The sequence below is a fragment of the Eschrichtius robustus genome, chromosome 2 (assembly GCF_028021215.1).
Source record: "Eschrichtius robustus isolate mEscRob2 chromosome 2, mEscRob2.pri, whole genome shotgun sequence".
Taxonomy (NCBI): Eukaryota; Metazoa; Chordata; class Mammalia; order Artiodactyla; family Eschrichtiidae; genus Eschrichtius; species Eschrichtius robustus.
In genome coordinates this window covers 164616278-164637077 of record NC_090825.1, presented here as the reverse complement: position 1 = coordinate 164637077, position 20800 = coordinate 164616278, and the positions used below count along the sequence as shown (strand labels likewise).

Genomic DNA, 20800 nt, shown 5'->3' with positions numbered 1-20800 from the left:
CAATAACTTTTTGTTTGCATTTGCAGCTTGGCTGTTTGGTGCAAGAGGCCGAGCTTTCAGCCTGTCTCAGCTTTTGACATGCCTTCCTCACTAAGCTTAATTATTTCTGTCTTTTGATTTAAAGTGAGAGGTATGCGGCTCTTCCTTTCATTTGAACACTTAGAGGCTATTGTAGGGTTATTAATTGGCCTAATTTCAGTATTGTTGTGTCTCACAGAATAGAGAGGCCCGAGGAGAGGGAGAGAAATGTGGGAGCCATTGGAACACACACAACATTTATCCGTTAAGTTTGTTGTCTTATATGGGCATGGTTTACGGCACCCCAAAACAATTACTAAAGTAACATTAAAGATCACTGATCACAGATCACCGTAACAAATACAATAATGGAAAAGTTTGAAATATTGTAAGAATTACCAAAATGTGACACAGAAACATGAGGTGACCAAATGCTGCTGGGAAAATGGTGCCTCTAGGCTTGTTTGATGCAAGGTTGCCACAAACCTTCAGTTTTTTAAAAAAGTAATATCTGCAGAGTGCAATAAAATGAGGTATGCCTGGATACCCATAAAATACTGAACAGGGGGCCTGAGCTGCCCATGATTTGTTTTTTTTGCTGCGCCGTGCAGCATGCGGGATCTTAGTTCCCTGACCAGGGATCAAACTCGTACCCCCTGCAGTGGAATCATGGAGTCCTAACCACTGGACAACCAGGAAATTCCTGCCCATGATTTCTAGTTGAAGTAATTAATCATCATGGAAAGAAGTGGTGCTCTCAGCTTGAAGGAAGTGACCTGTAGGGTGTGAGGGTTAGTTTGGGCAGACTTGTGCTACAGTTGTGCTACAGTTATAGATGGGAAAAGAAAGTATGAGGAGACCAGGAATGCATTCTTATGATTCACAGAAGTTGTCCTTGTCATTGTAATAAGGTTTTCAGTTTTTAAAAGTTACATATTACATTTCTTTACGTGTGAAACTATACTGATTTCTGTACAAATCAAATTAACTCTCCAGCCTCTCCTTGGTTAAAAGTCAAGACAGATGTGCTCGTTTGTTTGGGCTGCCATAATAAAGTCCCACAGACTGGGCAGCTTAAACAACAGAAATTTATTGTCTCACAGTTCTGAAGGGTGGAAGTCCTAGATCAAGGTATCAGCAGAGTTGGTTTCTCCTAAGACCTGATTCTCCTTGGCTTCTAGACAGCCATCTTCTCCCTGTTTCCTCACGTGGTCTTCCCTCTGTGTGTCTGTGTCCTAATCTCCTCTTATTATAAGAGCATCAGGCATATTGGATTAGGGCTCACCCCAGTTACCTCATTGTAACTTCATTATCTCTTGAAAAGCCCTATGTCCAAATCTAGTCCCATTCTGAGGTACGGGGGGTTGGGACTTCAACATATGAATTTGGCAGGGATGCAATTCAGCCCATAACCACAGGCTTGAGAAACAACCATTTGCCCAAATAAACAATGCATGTGCAAGCAGCCTGGGTTATGCAGGTTGATGGTGGCCATGACAGTACCCTCAGGAGGAGGAGGCGCTTCAGGAACTGTAGCAGCCTACTCACTTCCTGGTGAAGTTCTGAGATAATCCAGCTACCATGGATGGGCTTTGGGTCAAAAGGGTCAGCGCTTCCGTTTCCTTGATCAATAATGAATGGACAAAGTAGGCATGATGAGACTTAGCTCTTAAGAACACCTTAAACGTTCAGGTGATGTATCATTGGGAAGCACTTCCAGTAAAAGCCATATAGTTCCTAATCTTGAAGCTTTTCCCCAAAATATAGATTTTGTTTAGAGGCTGAAAGCTGTCCAAAGTAATCTTTAAAGCGTCGATGTGCTCATTTATCATGGTGAAAGATAGGGTAGGGCTGTGTATTATACCCCAGAAGGTGGTAGGTGTGAGAGCAGAATTAAAACATGCCTTCCTCAAATCCATGCCCACCTAGCCTGAGCTCCTGGCAGCAGAGTGGTGAGGCTGCCTTCCGTGGGGAATTCTCCTCACACACCCCCACCCAGATGCCACTGCTGGCTGAGCTGGCTCCTGTCTCAGGCTGTTGTTCCAAAGAGCCACACCTGCCCCTGCTGTAAACGCCGAAAGCCTCATGTCCCAGGTGTGAAAGCTGAGGAACACTGGCTTCTAATGTTAGCTTTGACACTGATTTCACGTTATGAGCTGCGGTTAACCTCCCAGATTTTCTCCAAACTGAGAGATGATAGTGCAGCTTATTCTGTGAAAGGAGTACCTTTTGAAACACAGCTCATTTTGACATGGCTGCACCTTGGGCCAGGTATGTGGCTCACTTCTTGCAGAAGCCTGGGTGTGTGCTGGTCAGGGGAGAGAAATCACATGAGAATGTAGCAGAGGCCCTTGGTAGCCCAAGATAAGGGAGAGTGAGATGATCCCAGTACTACACTGTGTACACATTTTGAGTGATGGTGGTTGGGCACTGTGGGAAGTGCTCTTCCAGGAGCATCTGATAGAGATAATAGTCTTTCTTAAAGAGCTTTGCAATTTATAAACTTATAAATGGATAAATTTGTATGACACTGGAGTCCGACAATAATCTTAATTGCTAACAGCTCTTACTGACCCCTTTTACTCCATGGAGCTTTAACCTTCATTTCCCTTGTATTGTGGATGATACAGCTGAGGTCCCTGGACCTGCAGGGAGTCACTTAGCTAGTTGGTGGCAGAGCCAACTGGAACCCAGGCATTCCCTGTTAATGCCCCCACTGACATGTCTGAAAGCAAAGTGACAGAAATCTTTATTTTGCAAGTGCTTTTTTTTTTAAACTTAAATTATTTATTTATTTATTTATTGGCTATGTTGGGTCTTCGTTGCTGCACGCGGTCTTTCTCTAGTTGCAGCGAGCAGGGGCTACTCTTCGTTGTGATTTGCGGTGGCTTCTCTTATTGTGGAGCACAGGCTCTAGGTGCGCGGGCTCGGTAGTCGCGGCGTGTGGGCCCTAGGCGCGCGGGCTTCAGTAGTTGTGGCTCATGGGCTCTAGAGTGCAGGCTCAGTAGTTGTGGTGCACGGGCTTAGTTGCCCCGCAGCATGTGGGATCTTCCTGGACCAGGGATCGAACCCGTGTCCCCTGCATTGGCAGGCGGATTCTTAACCACCGCGCCACGAGGGAAGTCCCGCAGGTGCTTTTTATGTGCATCATCTGGTAATCCTCTTTCTACAGGTGAAAAAAAGAGACCCAGGATTTTATGAGCTATCCATTTCTGATCTCTTTCAGTCCTGCAAGACACTTCCCTTCTTCAGGAAGCGAGTTTGAGGGACGCACAGCAGGTGACTGCCCTCCAGCTGCCCCCGGTGAGTGATTTCTTCAAGGGTCTTTGAGAACCCCATATTTGCCTCTCTGTAAGCTGCATGGCAGCTTTTCCAGGACCCCAGCCAGCTTGCTGTCTGCCCCACAGGTTGTTCAGCCCTAGCAGAGAAAAACTAATACAGGAAGGGCGTGAGTTTGTAAGATGCTCTTTTGCATCTCTCCTGCCTGTGTAGTCCTGGCTGTTCACCATGCTGGCTGTTTGTCACCTTCGGGAGCCTTTGTGCAGACAATGATGGTGGAAAACAAATGCCCTGGAGTCCTCATCTGTTGTCCTCTTGGCATCTTAGAGTTCCTTTCCTGTGAAAAAAGAGAGACCTCTTCACTCTTTTACTTCATAGGGTATTTTTTTAATTTAATAATAATCATGGTAATAACTATTTCAGAAATATTAGGAGATGGAGGAAAAAAGCACAGATTATTTCAGCACCGTCACACAACCGTGCAGTGAGTTGTTAGGGAATCTCCTCTGCATTTTCCCCTTCCACGTTCCCTCACGAGGCTTACTTTCTCAGGTGTCCTCACAGGATAGGGGCTGGTGTTGGTCTGGCAGGTGCTGTCACCCACCTCTTTTCAGCCCAGTTTCTGCCTTCGGCCTTGGTTTCCCACCATACCCCTTCATTTTTATTTCTAACGCTTTCCATTGGCTGGCATAAAATTTAGTTACTGTACCACAGAGTCACCTCCTCCCACAAGAATGGGCTGTGTGAAGGTATGGACTTTGTTTTGTTTCTGGTTCCCTGGCAGCTGGAAGACTGAAGGACAGTAGATGCACAGGAAACACATCTCAAGTTTGCTGTCCGCGCAATGCATTCGATAAGACTTTAAACTTGGGGAGTGGAGAGGGCTCAGGATAGGAGGGAATTAACCAGGGTACATGGGATGGGGTGTCTCTATTCCCTCAGCGCTGTACTTATGCGCCCTAGTGCTCAGCACACGTGTTTCAGCATCTACTATGTACTGTGATAGTTGTTGAACACAAATGACCCAAAGGAGATGAAACTCACATTTCTTATTAAAACTTGATACCTTTGACCGGTATGACACACACGGAGATACTGTGAATTTAATATCTCATGAGCTTTGGTATTCATCTTGTGAAAGGAAAATGTAGATTTTGATAAATCAATGCTGTTTTATCACTCTATTGAGGATAGTTTCTGCCTAGTGCACTAGAAATCACCATTGTGAAGGTCTTTTTTTTTTTTTTTTTTTTTTTTTTAGTTTTTTAAAAAAATTCATTTGTGGTAGAATGTGCATAACATAAAATTTAGTATCTTAACCACTTCTAATGTACAGTAGTGTTTTTAAGTGTTCAGTAATGTTAAACATATTCACATTGTTGTGTAGCCCATCTCCAGTATTTTTTCATTTTCCCAAGTTGAAATTCCTCACAAATTAAGTAATTAATTCCCTCCATTCCCTCATATCCCCAGCCTCTTGAAACCACCATTCTACTTTTTCTATGATTTGACTACGCTAGATAGCTCATATAAGTGGAATCCCACGGTATTTGTCTTTTTCTGACTGACTTATTTCATCTAGCGTAATGTCCTCAAGGTTCATCCATGACGTAACATGTGTCAGAATCTCCTTCCTTTTTAAGGCCGAATAATATTCCATGGTATGTATGTAATGCATTTTGTTTATCTGTTCATTCATTGATGGACACACCTTTTGGCTGTTATAAATAGTGCTGCTATATGATCATGGGTGCACATAAAGTTTATATATTTTTTATTTTTTTACACAATTGTAGATTCATATGTAGTTGTAAGAAATAACAAGAGGTCCCTTGTACTTTTACACTAAATGGTAACATCTTGTAAAAATGTAATACAGTATCACAACTAGCATATTGACATTGATACAGATAGGATACAGATCATTTGCTTCACTGGAGGATCCTTCATGTTGCCTTTTATAGCCAAACCCACTTCTCTTTTACCCCATGCTCTCATCCTTCTCTGACAACCGCTAATCTGTTTTACATCTCTGTAATGTTGTCATCTCAAAAAAATTATATAAATGGATTTATACAATATGTAACATTTGGGAATTGACTGTCAGCATAATTCTGTGGCGCTTCAGCCAGGGTTTTACATGTATCAGTAGTCCATTCCTTTTTTAGTGCTGAGTAGAATTCCTTGGTATGGATATAGCACAGTTTGTTTAACCCATTACCTGTTGAAGGACATCTAGGTTGTTTCCAGTTTGGGGCCATTTTGCATAAAGCTGCTGTAAACATTTGTGTACAGGTTTTGTGTGAACATCAGTCTTCATTTCTTTGGGGTAAATGTGCAGGCATTCAGTTGTTGGGTTGAATGGCAAGTGCATATTTAGTTTTTCAGGGAACTACTACATCCTTTTCCAGAGTGACTGTACCATTTTGCCTTCCTATGAACAATGTATGACTGATCTACATTTTTCACATTCTCCCACCATTTGTTGTCACTTTTTTAATTTTAGCCATTCTGATAAGTGATATCTCATTATGGTTTAAATTTGCATTTCCCTAGTGACTAATAATGTTGTACATCTTTTCATGTGCTTATCTGCCATCTGAATATCCTCTTATGTGAAATGTTTCTTCATGACTTTTGCCTGTGTTCTAATTGGACCATTTACTTTTTCACTGTTGTTTCAAGAGCTCAGTATATATTCTAGATACTTTTCCTTTGTTGGATATGTGTTTTGGACATATATCCTCTCACTCTGGAACTTGTCTTTCCATCCCTTTAACAGAGTTTTTAGCAGAGCAAAAGTGTTAAATTTGGATTAAGTCCAGATTGTGAGTTTTTCCTTTTAAGGATCATGCTTTTGGTGTAAAGTCTAAGAACTCTTTGCTTAGTCTTAGATCCCAAAGATTTTCTCCTGTTTTTTCCTAAAAGTTATATAGTTAACGCATTTTACATTTAAGTCCATGATATATGTAATCCATGATCTGTGATCCATTTACATTTTAAGTCCATGATCTCTAAGTTTTGTATAAGGTGTGAGACTTAGGTCAAGGTTCATATTTTTTGCCGGTGGACGTCCAGTTGCTCCAGCACCATTTGTTGAAAACGTTGTCTTTCCCTCACTGAATTGCTTTTGCTCCTTTATCAAAAATCCGTTGAGCATATTTGTGTGGGTCTTTTCCCAGGTTCTCTGTTCTGTTTCGTTGATCTATTTGTCTCTCTCTCTACTAATAGTACATAATTTTGATTATTGTACCTATATACTAAGTCTTGAAATTAGATAGATTCCTCCTTTTTTATTTTGTTTATTTTTTTATTTTTTTAACTATTTATTTTTGGCTGTGTTGGGTCTTCGTTTTCTGTGCGAGGGCCTTCTCCAATTGCGGCAAGCGGAGGCCACTCTTCATCGCGGTGCGCGGGCCTCTCACCATTGCGGCCTCTCTTGCTGCGGAGCACAGGCTCCAGACGCGCAGGCTCAGCAGTTGTGGCTCACGGGCCCAGTTGCTCCGCGGCATGTGGGATCCTCCCAGACCAGCGCTCGATCCCGCGTCCCCTGCAATGGCAGGCAGACTCCCAACCACTGCGCCACCAGGGAAGCCCCGTCCTTTTTTATTTCTTTTTTCTCGAAATTATTTTAGCTATTTTAGTCCCTTTGCCTTTCTCTGTGAATTTTAGAATAATCTTGTCCATATCTATAAAGGGTCTTACTGAGATTTTGATAGGAATTTTGTTAAACCTGTATATCAATTTGGGGAGCACTGACATTTTTATCATCTGAATCTTTCAATCTGTGAATGCAGAATGCTTCTCCATTTACTTATTTTTTTGATTTCTTTCATAACTGTTATGTAGTTCTTAGCATATAAATTTTGTGTGTGTTTTGTTAGATTTATACGTAGGCACTTCATTTTTTGAGCAATTATAAATTATATTTTTAATTTTGATGATAACATATCCATTTATAGTATAAGAAACACAATTGATTTTTGTATGTTTATTTTATATTCTGTGACCTTGATGGATTCATACATCAGTTTAAGGAGGGTTTTGGGTTTTTATTTTATTTTAAACAGTTCCTGGATTTTCTGTGTAGACAATCATGTCATCTGCAAATAAAGGCAGTTTTCTTTCTTTCTTTCTTTCCAGTTGTTATGCTTTTATTTCCTTTCCTTGCCTCATCCCACTGGCTAGAACTCCCAGCACAATGTTGAAAAGCAGCAGCGGGGACAGACATCCATCCTTGCCTTGTTCCTGATATTAGGGGGAATGCATTCAGTCTGTCACAATTAAGTATAATGTTAGCTGTAAATTTTAAATAAATTATCAAGTTGAGTAAGTTTCTTAATTCCTATTTTTCTGGAGTTTTTATTATGTGTGATTGTTGAATTTGTCAAAACCTTTTCTACTTCAGTTGATATGATCATGTGAATTTTCTTTAGGCTGTTAATATTATGGATTATATTGATTGACTTTTGAATATTGAACCAGCCTTGCTTCCCTGGAATAAACGCCTTCTTGTCATGGTATAAAATTCTATTTATATATTGCTGAATTTTATTAGCTATTATTTTGTTAAGGATTTTTATATCTATGTTGATGAGAGATACCTGTCAGTGGTTTTGTTTGTTTTCTTTACTGTCTTTGCCTAATTTTGTTCAGGGTAATACTAGCTTCAGAAGATGAATTGGGAAGTGTCCCCTCTTCTTGTTTTCTAAAAGAGATTGTAGAGAATTAGTGTTCATTCTTTGAACATTTGGTTGGATACTCTAGTGAAACTATAAGAACCTGAAGGTTTGGGGGTGGGGTGTGTTGTGTGTGATATTTTAATTATATATTAAACTTCCTTAGTGGTTATAGGGCTATTCATACTATCTGTTTCATAGTGGATGAGTTGTGGTAGTATGTATTTTTCAAAGAATTGTTTCATTTCATCTAAGTTGTTAAATTTTTGTGTGTGGAGTGATTTGTAGTTTTCCTTTATCATCCTTTCTGTTATCAGCAGGGTCTGTGATATCCCTGTTTCATTCCTGATATTAAAAATTTGTGCCTTTATTTTTCTTTGTCAATCATTTCAGAGGTTTTAAATTTTATTGATATTTTCAAAGAACTAGCTTTTTATGTCATTGATTTTTCTCTATTATTTTTCTGTTTTCAATTTCATTGATTTCTGCTCTCATATTATTTTCTTCATTTAGCATGTTTGGGTTTGTTTTACTATTCTGGGTTCTTGAGGTGGGAGCTTAGATAATTGATTTGAGACTCAAATGTAAGCGTTTCTGATGTAAGCATTTTAGTGCTATAAATTTCCCTGCTTTAGCTACCTACTGCTTTAACAGGGTCCCACAGATTATAATACAATGTATTTTTGTTTTCAGTCACTTCAGTGTATTCTTAAATTTCCCTTGAGACTTCTTCATCACACTTTAGAAGTGTGGTGTTAAATTTCCAAGGGTTTGGAGATTTTCCTGTTACCTTTCTATTATTGATTTCTATCTAGTTCAATTCCATTGTTTTCAGAGAACACACTGTATTATTTCAACTCCTTCAAATTTGTTGGGAGTTTCTCCTCTCCTTCCAGGATTTTGATGACCCAGTGTATGGTCTGTCTTGGTATATATTCTGTGGCCATTTGAATAAGAAGACATTTTGCTGTTGTCTAGTGAAGTGTTCTATAAATGTTGATTGGCTCCTATTTGTTGATGGTGCTATTGAGTTTTTCTGTATCCTTGCTTATTTTCTAGTTGATTGTTGTATTAGTTTTTGAGAGAGGGATGTCTAAGTCTCCAACTATATAGTAGCTGATTTGTCAGCTATAGTAGCTGATTTGTCTATTTCTCTTTTCTGTTCTGTCAGTTTTTGCTTCACATATTTTGCAGCTCTTTTGTTTGAGACATACACACTTAGGATTGCTATGCCTTTTTGTTGGATTGACCCTTTTATTATTATATATAATGTCCCCCGTCTCTGATAATTTTCTTTATTCTGACGTACCTTATCTGGTATAAATGTAGCTACTCTTTCTTTTGATTAATAATTGCATAAAGGGCTTCCCTGGTGGCACAGTGGTTGAGAGTCCGCCTGCCAATGCAGGGGACACGGGTTCGAGCCCTGGTCTGGGAAGATATCACATGCCGCAGAGCGACTGGGCCCTTGAGCCACAACTCCTGAGCCTGCGCATCTGGAGCCTGTGCTCCGCAACAAGAGAGGCCGCGGTGGTGAGGGGCCCGCGCACCGCAGTGAAGAGTGGCCCCCACTTGCCACAACTAGAGAGGGCCCTCACACAGAAGTGAAGACCCAACACAGCCAAAAATTAATTAATTAATTAATTAATTTTAAAAAATATGTACTTAAAAAAAATAATAATAATTGCATATTAAATATTTTCCACCCTTTCTCTTCCAACCTGTCTGTATCATTAGGTTTGAAGTGAGCTTCTTTTAGATAGCATATAGTTGGGTCATGTTTTTTAATCCATTCTGCCAATCACTGTGTTTTAACTGATGTACATAGACCATTTGTATTTAATGTAATTATTGGCATGTTAGGGCTTAAGTCTGTTCTGGTTTTTTTTCTATTTGTTCTGTTTTTTGTTCATTTTCTTTTTCTTGACTTCCTGTGGGTTACTTGAACATTTCGAAGAATTCCATTTCTGTTTGCCTAGTGCATTGTCAAGTGTATATCTTTATATTGTTAAAAAAAATATTCAATGCCACTTGTTACAGATGGTAAGGCAGACTTTATTCAGGACCATCTCAACAGGTATAGGGACCACTGTAACGGAATTTTACAGTGGAGGAGAGAGGTGGGGCTTAATTCCAAATACAGCATGGGCAAATGGGAACTTATAGCTTATAGCCATGGAGCAGGGTGGGGTCAGTGGATGGAAAATTGCTAAGATAAAGCATCAGGGATAGAAGGGATTCTGGCTAGACCAACCTAACAGGATTCTTGCTGCAGACAGGCCAGGGTGACCAGACATCACCTAGGATGAGGAAGCCAATCAGATGTGGAAGACAGGACGTTCTGGTTAAACTGACTTATGCTGAAATTGAGTTTTACAAGGAAGTACACAGATGGGCCCAGGGGAAGGTTCAGGAGCCTGACTAAAGTCTGGTCAAGCGAAGAATCTTTGTCAATATAGCTTTTTAGTGATTGTGTTGCAGGAAAAATGGGGCACGAGAGGATGGTCATGTCCCAGGTCTTGGGGGAGTTCCTGGGACAGCCACTAAGTGAGGGTCCTTGGCTTCGCACAGGGAAGAATTCAAGAGCGAGCCATAGTAGTGTGAAAGCGGTTTATTTAGAGAGATACACACTCCGCAGACAGTGTAGGCCTTCTCAGAAGGCAGGAGGCAGCACTGAAATATGGGGTGGTTAGTTTTTATGGGGTGGGTAATTTCACAGGCTAACGAGTGGGAGGATTATTCCAGTTATTTTGGGGAAGGGAAAGAGATTTCCAGGAATTGCGCCACCACCCATATTTTGGCCTTTTATGGTTGGCCTCAGAACTGTTATGGTGCCTGTGAGTGTGTCATTTAGCGTATGCTGATGTATTACAAGGAGCATATAATGAGGCTCAAGGTCCACTGGAAGTCGAGTCTTCCACCATCTTGGGCCTAGTAGGTTCTAACCGGTTTTTGTGGTATCCTGTTCTCCTTAATGGTTGTGTAATTTTTTTAATGGTTGTGCCCTGCCCCCTTCCTTCCTGTCTCAGTTGCTCTAGGTATTAAATACACATAACTTATCACAACACTTTACATCCCTTCCCCCTCCTCCTTTTATAATACAATTGATTTAAATAGTTTCTCTGCATACATTTAGAACCACGTCAGACATTTACAACCATGTCAGACAATGTTATAACTGGTGCTTCAACTATCAAATATTTATTTAGAAAACTTAAAAGGGAGAAGGACAGCCTATCGCCTTTGCTCATATTTTGACTTAACTTTTTCCTTTCTTCCTTTCTTATGTTCCATAGTTCCTTCTTTTATTGTTTCCTTTCTGTTTAGAGAATTTTCTTTAGCCATTCTTCTAGGATAAGTCTGCTGGTGGCAAATGTACCTTTTTTTTTTTTTTTTGGCTGCATTGGGTCTTCATTGCTGTGCACGGGTTTTCTCTAGTTGCCTCGAGCGGGGGCTACTCTTCGTTGTGGTGCGTGGGCTTCTCATTGCAGTGGCTTCTCTTGTTGCGGAGCACAGGCTCTAGGCATTCGGGCTTCAGTAGTTGTGGCACGCGGGCCCCAGAGCGCAGGCTCAGTAGCTGTGGCGCACGGGCTTAGTTGCTCCGCGGCATGTGGGATCTTCCCGGACCAAGGATCGAACCCGTGTCCCCTGCATTGGCAGGTGGATTCCTAACCACTGTGCCATCAGGGAAGTCCACAAATGTACCTTTTTTTGATTCATTTGAAAATGTCTTGGGCTTCTGAGGGGGGCTGGGAGTTCCAGCTCCCGATGTGGTCTCCACTGATACAGTGTGTGTTGGGGTGGTGTGGGGGAAGGACTGTTATTAGTCAGCAGGGATGGAAGTCCCAGCTCTCTGCTTGGCCTTGGCCTTCTCTGAGACCACCAGTGGAGGTGTTGGGGCACTTCATTGCAGCCTGGTGAGGGTGGAAGTCTAGGCTCCCACTCATTCTCTGCTAGCATGAGCGAGGTTGGGGGCCATGTTTTTTTGTGGTGCTTGGCTGGACTAGAGCGGTTATTGTCTGTCTAGCTACTTTCCTGGTCCTGTGGCTGAGAGAACAGGCTTTTTGTTAGGGTTGTATTTTTATCTGTGCCTGTTGGTATTTGGGGGTCACTTGCTCCTTCAGCTTCAAGTTTTGATATATGAGGCAGAAAGAAAAACCAGGGTACTCACCACTCTCTGTTGTTCCTCGCTGTGTTGTCTGAGGTCCCTAGCTGGTGTGCCTTCCTCTCTCCACCTTTCAGAGAGAGTTTGCTGTGTTTTTTTAATATATAATTTCCTGGGGTTTTAGTCGTTCTTAGTGGGGGGAATTAAAGGAACGTATGTCTGCTCCATCTTCGAGAAGGCAGCAGAAGTCTCCTCTGAAAATTTAATTTTAAATGGACATATTTATTTCCCCCACCCGTTCTTGTCATAAAAATTGGCAAGATTTAGAAAGTGAAAGGGTATTACATGTTTCCAGTTATCTGAGAAGATCTCTGAGTGTTGTGATGAACTTCCTTCTTTTCTCTGCTGTTTTATTTGTGCCTTTCTGGGATCATGCTGTATTGAGTCCTGTTTTTATGCTTTGTCTCCCGTGTGTATGTAAGCATTTCTCCATATGATATAAAAGCTCCCTGGGTATCCTGCTAAGTGGCTGTGTCAGATTGTCAGTGATTGGAGCATCATTGATCCATTTACCGGGCCCTGGGACTTGGGTTTGCTTACATGATGCCATGAGCATCTGTGCCCACTGTGTTTTGTTCCTATTGCAGTTTGGGGTAGATTCACAGACACCTATCCAAGGCTTACAGGGGAAAAACATCCATATCTATTTTGAAAAATACATAACTGCCAGTTTTTTCTTCAGAATCTTCAGAACCAGACACCTCTGCAGTGCTGTCTTAGAGCACTGACTTCTTTCATATTTCACCAATAGTGACAGTTACCATCTTTTTCTCATTAAGAGGCTTGTCAGGGAGGAAAAAAACTTTTTCTTCTACTCTCTAAGGTTCAGTGGCTGGGGAACTGCAAATTGAACTGATAAAAGACAAGATTAACAGGTGAAAAATATTTATTGTATATGGCTATGGGATGCCTCACAGAAATGAAAGGAAAACTGGAAGGCAGTCAGACCCAGAGAATTATACCATTTTAACTACAGGCAATACGTTTATGGAGAAATGACAAGACAAAGAGGATTTTGATCTTCAAGGGCTGGTAAATTGTGGGAAGGTAGTTATATGTGGAAACTAATGGAAGATAAAGGTTATTTAGTTAAATTTGTTATGCTGTCTCTGGGCTGATGAAGAGTCTAGGGTTCTGTCTGGTTATTAAGAGTCACATTGCCCTCCCTGGTAGGAGGGGAAGAGTCCTTCACAAAGGAAAATTTACGCCCTGCCTTTAGGCAAGTAGGGGGAGGGTATTTCTTCTGCAGTCTTTCTGTTTCTCCATTGCCTACAGCTCAAAACAGTCCTTAGGCCAAAGTGGCATATTTTGGGGTGGTGTATTCTTACCCCCTTCAAGACCAACATCAAGTTCTTTGCTGCACGCCCTTGTGAGGAGAGCCTGTGGCTTCCTGAGGCTTGTCTTCCACTCTGTGGAACTTGTCTTGGACAGGCTTCCCGCATACTGGCCTCTGGCTAGCAGTAAAGCCACTTAAGGGCTGATAACTGTAGGCTCTCAGGCTCCACCCCAGACCTGCAGGGGCATAATGTGCATTTTTACCAGGATGCTTGAGTGATTGATATGTACATCCAAATTTGAAAAGCCCAGTTCCAAACGGATTCATCTTTAGAAATTTTTAACATATTATATTTATTTTTATTTTTAACTTTTGCTTTGGCATTAATATCCAGCTTGGGGAAGACTGCCAGAATAGAAAAGACTTGCAAATACTCTTCACTTTAATTCCCCCATTCTCTGTCACTATCTCTCTCCCTCTCCCTCCTCCCTTTCTCTCTCTTACTCTGTCTCGGTCTCAGCCCCAACGCCCCCCCCCCCATTTTTTTTTTTCCTGAATCTTTAGGGAGTTATATGCAGACATTCTTCCCCTTTTTTCTCTTTGTTCATGCCGAGGGGGCATATTTCCTAAAAGCAGGGGCAGTTGCTTACATAACCATAATACAGTTACTACATTCTGGAAATTCAACATTAAAATAATAATCATAGAGCATCATGCTTCCCAGTTATTAGTTGTCCTATGTCCAACATTTTCTCCTTGGAATTTCAATGTTTGTCACAGCATCAGTAGTTCTGAAGAGTGAAGACTAGTTGTAGTGGCAGACTCTGCTCAGATAGGTTCTAACTCACGATGAGATTCAGGTTAAACGTTTTGGCGGGGGTGCCAGGCTGGGTTGTCTTTCCCCATGTGGCGTGTTGAGGGCACTGAAATGGTGTTCCCCATATGGGTCGTGTCAGCTCTGATCTCTGGGGTAAGGGTCTCAGGTGGGGGTTTTTTTGTTTTTTTTTTTTTTAAATAAATTTATTTATTTATTTCTGGCTGCGTTGGGTCTTCATTGCTCCACAAGGGCATTCTCTAGTTGCAGTGAGCGGGGGCTACTCTTCGTTGCGGTGTGTGGGCTTCTCATTGCAGTGGCTTCTCTTGTTGAGGAGCATGGGCTCTAGGCACACGGGCTTCAGTAGTTGTGGCACATGGGCTCAGTAGTTGTGGCTCACGGGCTCAGTAGTTGTGGCACATGGGCTTAGTTGTTCCGCGGCATGTGGGATCTTCCCAGACCAGGGCTCGAATCCGTGTCCCCTGCATGGGTAGGCGGATTCTTAACCACCGTGCCACCAGGGAAGTCCCTCTCAGGTGGTATTTTAATATGACATATATACATATATAAGTTATGTATAATAGTTCCATATTTGTTTATTTTTTATATTAACATTTTTTTAATCTTCACCATAATGATGACCGAAAATGGTCTCTATATTTTTACTTTTTTTAATCTGTTTTTTGAGCTATAATTTGCATATACCTATTTTAAGTGCAAAGTTTAGAGAGTTTTTGACAAGTGTCTACACATGTAACCATTATCCAGTCAAGATACAAAACATCTCCGTCACCCCAGAAGTTCCCTTGTGCCCTTTTTCAATAAAGCTGTGCTCTCCTGCCCAGGTCAGCACTGATCTCCTTTTTGTCACAATAGATTTGTTCTTGTTTTAAAATTTTACATAAGTGGGATCGTATAGTATGTGGTCCTTGGTGTCAGGCTGCTCTTACTCAGCCCAGTATCAGTAGTTTGTCCCTTTTTATTGCTGAATAATATTCCATTGTATAACTACGTCACAGTTGGTTTATCCAGGGCAATTGCCTGGTGGTCCAGTGGTTAGGGCCCCATGCTCTCACTGCCGAGGGCTGGCTTCAATCCCTGGTTGGGGAACTAAAATCCCGTAAGTCACGCAGTGCGGCCAAAACACACACACACACACACACACACACACACACACACAGTTGGTTTATCCATTGACCTGTTGGTGAATATTTGGGTCACTTCCACTTTTGGCTGTTATGAATGAAGCTTGTGTGAGCATTCATATACAAGTCTTTTTGTGGATGTATGTTTTCCTTTCTCTTGGGCAATTACCTAGGAGTGAAATTGTCATGGGGAAGTGTATATAATTAATTACAGGAGAATTGGCTGTTTTCTATAATGATTTAACCACTGAGACTCCTACCTGCAATGAATGAAAGTTTCAGTTTTTACACATCTTCACCATATCCTGGCATTGTTATTTTAAAAAACATATTTTGGCTATTGAGGTGGATATCTCAATATGGTTTTGATTTGCATTTCTCTGTTGACTAATGAAGTTGGGTGTCTTCATGTGCTTGTGGATCATTTCTACATCTTTTGTGAGGTGTCCAACATTGTCCCTGCTTTTTGGGTTGCTTATCTTATTGTGTTTTAAGAACTTTTTAAAACATATATATTCTGGATAAAGTCCTTTGTCAGATATATGTATTAGGAATATTTTCTAGCAGTCTACAGCTTGCCTTTTCATTGTTTTAATGATGTCTTTTGAAGATTGGATATCTTCAATTTTAATGAGATTGAATTTATCAATTTTTTCTTTTATCATTTAATGCTTTTTGTGTCCTGTCTAACAAATCTTTGTCTACCCCAAGGCCACAAAGATTTTCCTACTGTGTGTTTTATAGTTCTAGGTTTTACATTTAGGTCTTTGGTTCTTTTTTGTTTTTTCGGTTGTGCAGCGTAGCACGTGGGACCTTTGTTCTGCAACCAGGTATCAAACCCGAGCCCCTGCAGTGGAAGCACGGGGTCTTAACCACTGGACCGCCAGGAAAGTCCCTTTGTTTCTTTTTTTTTTTTTTTTTTTTGGCTGCGTTGGGTCTTCGTTGCTGTGCATGGGCTTTCTCTAGTTACAGCGAGTTGTGGCTTCTCCTGTTGTGGAGCACGGGCTCTAGGTGCGCGGGCTTAGTTGCTCCGCGGCATGTGGGATCTTCCCTGACCAGGGATTGAACCCGTGTCCCCTGCATTGGTAGGCGGATTCTTAACCACTGCACCCCTTTGGTTCCTTTTAAAATTATATTTTGTGTATGGTATGAGGTGTAGGGTTTTTGTTTTTGTTTTTTAATGTTGATATTTAGTTGTTTATCACCAATCACTGAAAAGATTTCCCTTTCTCCCATTGAATTGCCTTGGCACCTTTGTCAAAAAATGGTTGTCCACATATGTCTGGACGTCTGGGCTCTACCTGGTACCCTGATTTATGTTTTGATCCTTTATGCCAAGAACTCTATAACTTTATACTTAGTTTTGCAATTGGTAGTGAGTCCTCCAATTTGACTTTTGTTTTTCAAAGTTCTTTTGGCTACTCTTAAGTGCTTTGTATGTCCTTATAAATTTTAGAATCAACACATCAATTAAAAATAAATAAATAAAGTCTCCTGGAGTTTTTAGTGGAATTGAACTGAATTTATAGATCATTGTGGGGCAAATTGACATCTTAACATTTTGAAGTCTTCCCATCTAGGAACATGTTAAATCCTTCCATTTACTTAGTTCTTCAGTGTTTGGATGGGGTACATATTTGGTAAACATTTTCCTTAAGAATTTCATGACTTTTGATGCTATTGTAAGTGGTATGGTTTTTTAATATTTCATCTTTCGCTTGTTCATATATAGAAATACAACTGATTTTTGTATATTGACCTTCTAACCAGCAGCAACCTTGTTAATTTTACTTACTAGTATAGAAGCTTTTTTGAAGATTCCAGAGGATTTCTATGATTGGATTGTAAGAATTTTGGCCTCTAGGCTCGGGTGAAATTCATCACCTTTCTTTTTGAAACTTTATCAAAGTGAAGATTTTTTTTTCTTTTTATAAATTTATTTTTGGCTGCGTTGGGTCTTCATTGCTGTGCACAGGCTTTCTCTAGTTGTGGCGAGTGGGGGCTACTCTTTGTTGTGGTGCACGGGCTTCTCATTGCAGTGGCTTCTCTTTGTTGCTGAGCATGGGCCCTAGAGTGCGTGGGCTCAGTGGTTGTGGCTCACGGGTTCTAGAGCGCAGGCTCAGTAGTTGTGGCGCACGGGCTTAGTTGCTCCGCGGCATGTGGGATCTTCCTAGACCAGGGCTAGAACCCATGTCCCCTGCATTGGCAGGCGGATTCTCAACCACTGCACCACCAGGGAAGTCCCCAAAGTGAAGATTGATAATAGTATTTTATATACATTTTTTTCATGTACTAGTAAAGGTTAACTTTTTTTCATATGTTTTAAAATATTTACTTTCTTGGTTCCCTCACCTTTTTTTATTGGGATGGAAAGCTTTTCCAATTGTGTTGTAAGGGCTCCATATATTTTAAGTACTCTTTGCCTTTCATAAATGGTGTGCCTTTATTCCCAGTTTGTCATTTGTCTTTTAACTTCATTCATGCTTTTTCATTACTATGGATATTTGTAATTTTTATGTGGAGTATCTGCCAATTACTTCTTCATATGGCCTCTCTATTTTTAGTGCCTGAAAGCCTTTGTGGGGGTGGGGAGGCTTCAAATTTTTTATTTTTATGTTCTTTATGATCAAGGATCAGAATCTAGTTTTATTTCTAAGTAATTAGCCAACTGTATCAGGCACATCAGATGAAAGTCATCTTTCTTTTTCCCCATTGATTAGGGTTGTGTTTTTTCTTGTAGATTAAAGTTTTAGGTATACCAAGTTTTGTTTCTGGACTTTTTCTTCTCTTCTATGTTGGCCTGTTTTTGTTCCAAAGCCGCATTTCTGATTTTGAAGCTCTTTTCTAAAATGGTCACCTTACTAATTTGTTAAACATTTTCTTGCAGTTCTTTATATGTCATTAATATTACTAATTACTCATATCACCATAAAGTGATTGAAACACTTAGATTTTTTTTCAATTGAAATAGTGTTATCTTTTCTTTTACGATAGTGAAGTATATCCACAGTTGATAACAAGCTGGTTTAAAAAAAAATAGGAAGGGCAACTCATTTAGAAAATAGAAAAATAGGCAAAGAAAATAAGCGAGCATCTTAAAGAAGACAAAACCCAACTGGCCAATAAATTCATGAAGAGATGTTCATCAAGGTAAAGGGAGTTACACTGCTGTGATTGCTTCATACCCACAGTGTTGCTAGAACCTTAGATATTTGACAGTACCCAGTGTTGTTGGCAAAGGTGTTTGGAAATAGGCGTGCCAATGGATTGCCAGTGGGAGTGTACTTTAGGTACTCCACTTGAAGAAAGATTTGGAAATACTTAATGTCAGTCAAGATGTATGTTCCCAATGTTCCCTCTATACATCTACTCTGGAGACACTCTTACACATGGATGGGGTGACAGAGGGAGAGTTCACTGAGCTGGGAAAGACCTAAACATTATGACAGAAGAATAATTCTATGAAATTGTATACATTAAAGTCAATGAACTAGACCTACGTATATCAACGTGAATAAGTCTTAACTAGAATGGTGCATATAAGGCAAGTTTAACATTTAAATACTTACAAAACAGTGCTGTCATTTCAGGCTATATTCAGATGTAGTGGGAGTTTAAAAGCCATGCATAGAATATTAAACACCAAATCCAGAGTGCAGCTTCCCTCTAGGAAGGTCTAGGGGTGGAACTGGGATCAGGAGAAGCTCAGAGGAGACCATAATCCCACCACACCGTTCCAAAGAAAACCTGAAGCAAAGACTGTTACCTATTAATAGTTTATACATCTTAGTAGTGGGTACATGGGTATTTTATTTCAGGTTTTTTTTGTTGTTTTTTTGGCCGTACCACTCAGCTTGCAGGATCTTAGTTCCCCGACCAGGAATTGACTCTGGGCCACCGCAGTGAAAGCGCTGAGGTCCTAACCACTGGACCACCAGGGAATTCCCCAGTTTTTAATAATATTAAAATATAAATGATACATGCTTAGGTAGGTCTTCAGACACTAGAGAAAAGCATAAAGACAAAAAGAAACCTCACATATGATTCTGCAAAGCATTGTGTCCTACGTTCTTTACACACATTTTTGCATACATCTCTAATGATTTCCTTAGGAACATTTCCTAGAAATAGAATTACTGGATCACAGTGTATACTTCTGCTACATTCTCCCAAATATTGTTCAGAAATGTGCGGTTATTTCCAACCGTGTATAAAGGCCTGTTTTCCTACATCCCTAAGTACCCAGGGGAGTATCACACTTTTTATCTTTCCTGATCGAATGGACTTGGGCAAAAAAAAGTATAAATAAGTAAACATATGCCTGTGGTAACATAAACATAAGACTGTTGAATTTTTTTATATCCCAGATGACTGACATTTTAAGGCAGTGTATGTTTAGCAAGATTTCTAGGGGCCCATTAGAAAGCTTTAACCCAGCAATTCCCAATCTTGAGCTCTTGTCACAGTCACCCGTGAAACTCTTCAAAATATTTTTCCTTGAAAGGGTAATGCTATTTCATAATTCAGAAGACACTAGGTGATATTACTGAACCAATATTAAATTTCTCTGTTGTAGAGCAGTTTATTTTTTTTTATTTTTTTCATATATTCATTTATTTATTCATTTAAGAAACATTTATTGAAATCTGTTCTGTGCCAGGTATTGTGTTGGGCATTCAACATACATTATCTCTTAGCCCTCACAATAATACTATCTATCTATTGTTAGCAGTACTATTATTATCAGTTAGCAGTACTGTTATTTTTTTTTTATTTTTACACACACACACTGTATTTTATTTTTACAAGCGATAAATAAACTGACACCAAGCATTGTAAATGGATGACCACAACAAAAGCAACAATGATTGCAATTACCAAACACGAAAGACACTCAGACTATGTCATAATATTGACATTCAGTCCAGTAATCCTCCACTGTAACAGCTCCTTTCCTTTGCAGTGAAAATTGACTAGTATATTCTTTGCCTTGTAGAGCAGTTTCTTGACCATGGCTCTGTTGACATGTGGCTGGATAGTTCTTTGTCGAGTTGGGCCAAAGGGTGTGTTGAGCAGCATCCTTGGCCTCCACCCGCTCGATGCCAGTAGTGCCCACCCCTCAGTGCTGACAAAAATGCCTCCAGACGTTGCCCGATATCCTCTGGGTGCAGAATCAATCCGCTTTGTTGAGAGCCACTGTGCTAAAAGAATTGTGCTGATGCAGGAGAGTAACATCTTTCTTAGGAGATACACTCTGTCACATGTTGGTAACGACCTGTGGTACCTGCAACTCCCCAGGGATCCAGGAGAACAAGTGAACATACCCAATCACCATATATGTGAGAGGGGGAAATGTGACAAAGGGGCCAAACGTTCATTTATTGACTCTAGTTGAACAGTGGTGTATCCTTCATGTTCATTGTA

At 40.5% G+C, this 20800-nt stretch overlaps 1 protein-coding gene across 2 annotated transcripts in view; it reads left to right on the top strand.

The window, feature by feature from the left end:
- ZNF496 (zinc finger protein 496) overlaps positions 1-20800 on the top strand; it is a 38715-nt gene that overhangs the window by 5963 nt on the left and 11952 nt on the right. For both annotated transcript variants that reach the window (XM_068536621.1, XM_068536620.1), the window contains exon 6: positions 3245-3321. In XM_068536621.1, coding sequence (XP_068392722.1) covers positions 3245-3321 — 77 coding nt within the window. The remainder of the gene's footprint in view (positions 1-3244; positions 3322-20800) is intronic.